Here is a 7,223-nt window from a genome sequence, read left to right on the forward strand (position 1 = left end):
CCAGATTCAAATCTATAAAGAAGACTGGGCGTCTCTCACCTCAAACGTGCTGCCCGTGTTGTCGAACTCAGGAGGCACAAAGGAGCCCTCCGGATCATCTGCGGGGCGAAAAAACATACCAGTCAACCGCACCACTAAACGTGCCTGAAAAGCATACAGTACATCATCAAAAGGCGGCAAACGGTGCATTTGTCGTTTGATGTGAACGCTCTGATGTGCAGTCATGTCGCTTCTGCACTGTAACCTACTTGCTAGGCATCCGCCGTAATGAGATGCAAATCAGGGGAACGTGTAGCCCGCATGCTGAACCACAACAGTCCAGCGAGCTCGCGCAGCCGCTTCCCCTTCGTTTGCATAACACGTGTGTCCGAGATAATCCCTGACAAACAAGACAGGAGCTATCTGCAGATCAGAAGATGAAGCAGCCACTGAGGAGACGTGCTGCACCCTCACCCTCCTCCTCCTCCTCCTCCTCCTCCTCCTACTGAAATAGGCCACTGCTCAGGCACACAGATGCATGAAAACATCACCACAGACGTGCACGCCCTCAACTGGACCACACTTAGGATGAAGGCACACGGAGACAGAGCGAGGGAGGAGGGAAAGGAGAGAAGGAAGGAGGAGAGTAAAGTGGGTCATGACAGATCTGGGTTTGTCTGCTGGAGTGATGATATCCCCTCCCAGGTGGAGTGAGGCCGATCTCCATTTCTCCTCTCCTCTCCTCTCCTCTCCTGTCCTGCCCCCCTTTCCTAACCTTCCCAGTCCTCTTCTCTCCTCACCCTTTTCCTCTCTTCCTTTCTTTTACTCTTCTCTCTTTCATTTCCTTCCCCTACCTTTCCTCTCCTCACCTCCTTAGATTCCTCTCCTCCTTAGCCTTTCACAACTTGTCTTTGCTCACTTATCCTTCCTCTTTTTATTTTATTTCCATCCCTTTCCTTCCAATCCACTCCATTCCTTTTCCTTTCTTTCTTCTCTCCTTTCCTCTCTTTTCCTTTCCTTTCCTCCATCCCATTTCTTCCATCTCCCCTCCTCTCAAAGAGGTTGTAATTTCAAAGAAGGAGAAAAGGAGGACGAGATATTTAAACCCTTTGTAGTCACGAAGGCCTGCAACACAGTGAAAACAGGCAGTCAACAAGGGAGAAAAAAAGACAGCCGTTGAGAGTGACGCAGTTGCCTCCAGGGTGATGGTGAGAGCGTCGTGAGTCATGTCTGCCTACAAGCACAACAGGTAGTATGAGCTGAGCAATATTACTGATGCAACACACTTTCCAAACGGGCTGATCAGACCTCCCACAGAGCACAGCCAGTCCGGCTTTATCAGAAATGCAACAGCTTGCAATGCTAAATCCCGTGGGAAACTTAGCTTTAGTTTGTCTTGGTCCTCATTGTATGAAAACCATTAAGAGGACATTCTGTTGCTCTGGCTGGATACTTTGGTGACGCCGTAGCCGCCACATCACCGACAGTTACCTCCCTGTCATTACTGCAGTAATTCATTCGCTGAAAGGAACCCTATTAGTGAGTCGTTGTGGCAACAGCTATCTTCACTGAGATTCATCACCACAGCCCTCAAGGTCACTCTATTATATTACAGGGAGAGCCTGTGTGTGTGTGTGTGTGTGTGTGAGCACAGGATTGGCCATCCAAGTGTGCATCAGCTTCGAAATATCCTCCCTATCGCACAAAGACTTCAATTAAATGGCATCAATGGGAAACTGTGCGGCAAGTAAAAGCGGAGAGTGCAGCGTTATGATTAATGATGCAGATGCACTGTGTTCAGCACGAACAACGAACACAAGTAATGTGGGCACTGCGGCTTCTCCTTCTCCCTCTCTCCACAGGATGAATCACAGCCAAAGGAGTGAAACGCAATCCGATAAAGCATGACAACAAATGAGGCTGTGGAGGATTTTATCTGACAGAGTAATCAAAACATCTCCTTAAAGTGTCTCTATTACTGACTGAAGATCTGGGCGGAGATAAATGGATGCAACACTTAAAAAGGACGCCATGCTGGCTGTGTAATGTGTGTGATGAGTGTGTGTGTGTGTGTGTGTGTGTGTGTGTGTGTGTGTGTGTGCGTGTGCGTGTGTGAGGCTAATCAAGCTGTTACCACAACAACGATCCCCCTGGAAACTCTAACACTGCTGATCTAATCAATGCTTATCAATTTCTGACGTTTGGCATCAGGGCATGGAATAAGTGCGCGCTACAGTGTGTGTGTGTGTGTGTGTGTGTGTGTGTGTGTGTGTATGCGCATGCTTGTGAAAGTGATAAGATAGAGAATGATAAATAAAACGGGGAATAAGAACGGAAAAGAACGACAAAAAGAGAAGAGGTGAGGGATAATAATTCCTGAACGATGGTCGTCTGTGCAAATCAGAGCAGACCTGCAGACCTTGGCGAAGCCCGACAGATACACAGAGACACTGACGGAGCGCTTTCAAGCAGGACTTTGCGGATGGTGAAAGTGATTCGGATCAGGGCAACGAATCAGTGAAGGGAAAAAGGTGCCTTCTCTCCGAGTCAAACAGGGCTTCGACCGCAGGTCAGGAACAACCTCACATTTCAAACTCCACAGGGCAGCTCAGAACTCATCTGCTATGTCTCCTGGTTTCTAAATGTTCAGGCATGAGCAGATTTGTGCCCCCCAAAAAAATATGAATAATTAAAAGTGTGTTTAAGCATTGCCAGTCAGCATTACATAATCAGCCAAACACTGAATCAGAGGATGATAAGCCACATATCATGCCAAAAAAGTGTCTATAAATAAGGTAAGTGCAAAATCAAGCGGTATGAAATGTCCGGAAAGTGGTTTCAATATGGTGCATTTATATAAATGACAACGCGCCCGTGCTGTGGACTCACCACTGAGCTGCTCCATGAAGCAGACATTCCCATGGGCGTTGAAGGCCAGGGTGTCGGGTGTGATGCACAGGGTGTGGAAGAGGTGCGAGGGTCTGATGCTCTGCAGCGCCAGAACACACTCGGCGCACACCGCCCACACCTCCTCCTCAGACAGACAGCTGTCCCGCAAAGAAAGGATGTCCGCCAGAGACACGTTCTCCTGTGGACACACACACACACACACACACACACACAACCAAGTACGTCCAGGTGAGCACACGCACACATAAATACTGTGTATACACACACACATTACACTGTGATGGGTTGAAAAAAAAAAAGCGATTTAGGTTGTTTGAATTTGTGGTTCAACACAGAGCTCGTGTGAGGGCAGGCGTTAATGAGGAACTAGCTTTGCTCTTTACTAATTACATGCCACAGTTCGGCCTTTTGACACATTTTTCCATCGGCCTGCAGCTATTTAGGTAGGTCGACCATTTGCTGTTGTCTCAAAACAATAGAGGACAGAAGGAGGCAGAATGCAGCAGTCATTCCAACTAATTAGGGCGGTACTTTACATGGACACAGAAACTAGAAAATTCCAAGTTAAGTCCGGCAAGTTTAATGTAATGATTCAGCTACTTTAAGAAGGGCTTTCCATGTACCGAGGACCCTTTGCAGAGCATATCATGCGTTTTGATTCAAGCATCAGAGAGCAGAAGGCAGAGCGTTCACGTTTCCTTCCGGTCCACTAGCACCTAAACGCACCATCAAAGAAGAGCTTTCAAAACGGTCCCTGCCCTCGCCAGCATTTCCATCAGCTAACTCATGTGGAACGGATTTATTAAAATGTAAATACAAGATGGAGTTAAGGCTCTGACCTCGTCGACGCTGGCGAGTGATAATACCTCAACCCCGGAGGAACTAGATCCTACAGGTGGATGCTGGGGTGGAGATGGAGCACGGCAGCTTAAATAGAGGGTCTTACTGCAAAGGTACAGATTGCGGGGAGATAAGGTGAGACACAGATAAGGTCACCACATGGGAGTGTCTGTTTTTGGCTAATCCAGTGAATTAAAGGTGCCCTGTGGAGTTTTCTTATAAACAAATACAAGTTGTGTTTACATCCGTCGTTCCTCACCAAAAAGCACTGTGTGTATCATTGAGGTCGAACAAACTCAGTGTTAATTTCATCATTGTTGCATCCATGTCTTCTTTCCTGCCCTTGCTGGTGCATTTCTGCTTATCTTCTTCTTCTTCTTCTTCCTCTCTGATTAAATGGCGGATAGCAAGCATGTATAGGCGCATAACACCACCTACTGTACCGGAATAGGTAGCATCAGGGCTTTGCCTACTTCAGGTTACATAACAGTAATGAAAAAAAAAAGGGGGAAAAAAGGCTTCATCGTAGGTTCTAATCTTGTATCTGTAAGAAAAATAACGAGAGCCTTGCAACATTGCTTCATTTCTTCACCCATCCCTTCCAAATTCCATCCCCGTCCTGGCTCATACATCTTATCACATTCCTCTCTAAATCATCCTCACGACACCTTCTGCTTCTCTTGACACATTACCGCCAACTGCAGATCAGTGGAATATATACAGGTGACAGCACTTGCAGGCTCACACTTCGTAAAAAATAAAGCCAACAGCACAAGACCCCTGATAGAGATCTTAGCTAGGTTGAAGAGATCTCTGAACTGGAAGATAATAGCGTATATTATATATATATATATATATTTTTTATCATATACAATGTGGTCTTCAGTTTGAGAAACTTGAACACCCCTGCCGCAGGGGGCAGCGTCATCTCAAGTGTAGTTCCTGTCTACAGTAATTACTTGAAGATTATCACAAGATATGTTTAGTCATTATTAAATACACCACCTTGAACAGCGCCCTAATTCTGACACCAGCAGCAGAACATCCTGGATTTTCTTCAGTAGCAAGGGCATTTGGTACACAAAGCACATGACATCCTGCAAACACACACACACACACACACACACACACACACACACACACACACACACTCTTTTCATGCCATGGAGAGACTGTAGACACCCACATGAACACACTCCATCATCTGTGATCCACTATTACCAAATGGCCCCACTTATCCTGGCAAACGCAGTGATCTCAGAGATTCCATGCAGCATAATGCTGCCGCCTGATGATCACAGGAAGTGAACACAAAAGCTGGCCTTAACTCAGATGGAGGGGTGGAAGCGGGGGGCGGGGGGTGTCACAAAGCAGCAACTGTCATACACCCATTACCATGAACTTACAGTCTTTTCTTCCGTGACATTATTTATATGTATCCCTCAGTGGGGACTTATTTATACTCCAACTGTGAGAGTAACACAGTCTTAATGCCTGCAGTCTCTCTGACGCTCAACAGCTGAAGTCGACGCTTTATGAGGAGAGTCTGTCTGTTGTGCGTTAGGACTCTCTCGCAGGTGCACGAGAGTCGCAGCAGATAGTGAACAAAGCATATCGTTGTGCTCTAGTAGGGTAGAGCACAATTACAGGGCAGGAAAGTGCCACTTCAAGCAGCGGCAGCAGCAGCGGCAGCAGCAGCCCCATAAATAGACAGTTTCCCCTGAGAACAGTGCAGAGGGAAGCTAGAAGTCTCTCTCACCCCCCTCAAGTTAAATATGCTGTCCTACATAAGTTTGCCTCCGAGCTCCAGGGTCCTGATGAGACCGGGGGCGTGCTTCCTGAGAGGAACAGTGAAAGACGGTGCCAGCAGGCAGTGTAATTAGTGTTTCAGGTTCCTTACATCTCCAATTCACTCATGACTGTTTTGTTAATGAGATACTTGCTGACATGGCATTGCATTGCCTAACACTTGATCCTTTGTGACATTTCCACCAAAAACTGTCCATGAAGACCCCAGCAACTACATTTCCCATCTCTCAATAAAACGGGGGTTCCCGTCCACCAATAAAGTTACAGCCCGTGGTGGAACGTAACTAAGTACAATTATTGAGGTTCTTGTACTGTGGTTGCGTATATCCACACTGTTGCTGTGCGTTTTACTGCGCGACACTTACTTCTCAGATGAAGAGCTTTTAAAACACAAGACGTTGGCTTGTGTTTATCTGTGAGTTGAGAGTGATTTACCCTCTAAACTTTACAGAGGTTCAAGGCTCAAATAGGTGAAAATGTAAAATGTCTCACGTAAAAAAAGGAGCAAACGTGCAGTCGAGTCCAAAGCATGAACACAAATGTAGCAAAACTTTGTTTCCACTACTAAACTCTATATAAATTAGTTACTGAAGTACTTTTACTTTTGATACTTTAAATACATGTTTGCTTCTACTTCTGCACTTTACCTTTTCAAATGCAGGACTTTGACTTATTTTTAGATTACTGGTACTTTTACTTCAGTAAAGGATGTGAATACTGGATATAGCAAGAAGTTACAGTGACATAGCTGGCCACAGTCTATCACACATAAAGAATATATACATATATATACATATATATAATAATGCAGCATCAGTTTCACTGCCATCTGGTGCACCTGACACATTCTAAGTGTTGATGCAGCTGAGGTGCAAATTCAAATACTCTGATAATCCAAGACCTTCAGAAAGCCTCTGCCAGAGACTTTAAACAGCAGCAGTTTGAATAAGTATTGTGGTTTTTATGAAAAGCACGCAACCCAGCCAACCTGAACTCAACCTGGCAGCTTGGAAGGATCCCTGGAACATTGCCTACAAGCTGTTTTGCAGGCTGTTGCTGTTTTGTGATGAAACACGGAAGCTTACAGTACCTACAGACTGGTTTAACCCTTTTTCTGCTAAATAAATCCCAACATTTCATTCCAGCCAACCCGTAATTCGCATACCACCCTCGGTCTCACCTCGTCCTCCAGCAGCGGAGGCAGATGCTCCAGCTCGTAATATCCGTCTCTCTCCTCAGCTTTCCCCAGGTACGTGACCGCAGCGTCACTCCCAGGAGTCTCCATTGCAGCAACTTTGATGCCCTCAAGTCGTGGAGCGAATTTCGGCCCGCGCAGTCGCGACAGATGGCATGCCCGAGCACGGCTACTCGTGCTGCAGTCCGGCAGTCAGCCGATGGTCACTGCGGGACGCTCGGCGGAGGAAAGAGGGAGAGCGCAGCGCTGCGCCTGAACCGAGCGTCCACGGCGTGCTGGGGGAGGAGGTGCTTGGGGGGCTGCCGGCCAGGGTTTGAGGCTGCCATGGCCGCTACACCTCCACGCAAACCGGCCACACGCTGAAAGGCTGATCACGGGCTGCGGTCTTCAGCAGTGCTCCCCTCCCCGCGGAGGAGCCGGTGCTGGCAGAGAGGGGAGTGCTGCTGCCGCCGCCCTGCGTGCTACAGTTGGCTCCGCGCCTCCGTCCACG

General features: G+C 47.2%; 1 protein-coding gene across 3 annotated transcripts in view; it reads right to left on the bottom strand.

Moving 5' to 3' along the window:
• Positions 1-6,823, bottom strand: part of LOC139294347 (kinase non-catalytic C-lobe domain-containing protein 1) — a 32,797-nt gene extending 25,974 nt beyond the window's left edge. For all 3 annotated transcript variants that reach the window (XM_070916207.1, XM_070916209.1, XM_070916206.1), the window contains exons 1-3: positions 6,719-6,823; positions 2,869-3,067; positions 40-98 (exon numbers count right to left, since the gene is read on the bottom strand). In XM_070916207.1, coding sequence (XP_070772308.1) covers positions 40-98; positions 2,869-3,067; positions 6,719-6,823 — 363 coding nt within the window. The remainder of the gene's footprint in view (positions 1-39; positions 99-2,868; positions 3,068-6,718) is intronic.
• Between the last annotated feature and the right edge of the window lie 400 nt (positions 6,824-7,223).

This window comes from Enoplosus armatus, chromosome 12, assembly GCF_043641665.1.
Source record: "Enoplosus armatus isolate fEnoArm2 chromosome 12, fEnoArm2.hap1, whole genome shotgun sequence".
NCBI lineage: Eukaryota > Metazoa > Chordata > Actinopteri > Centrarchiformes > Enoplosidae > Enoplosus > Enoplosus armatus.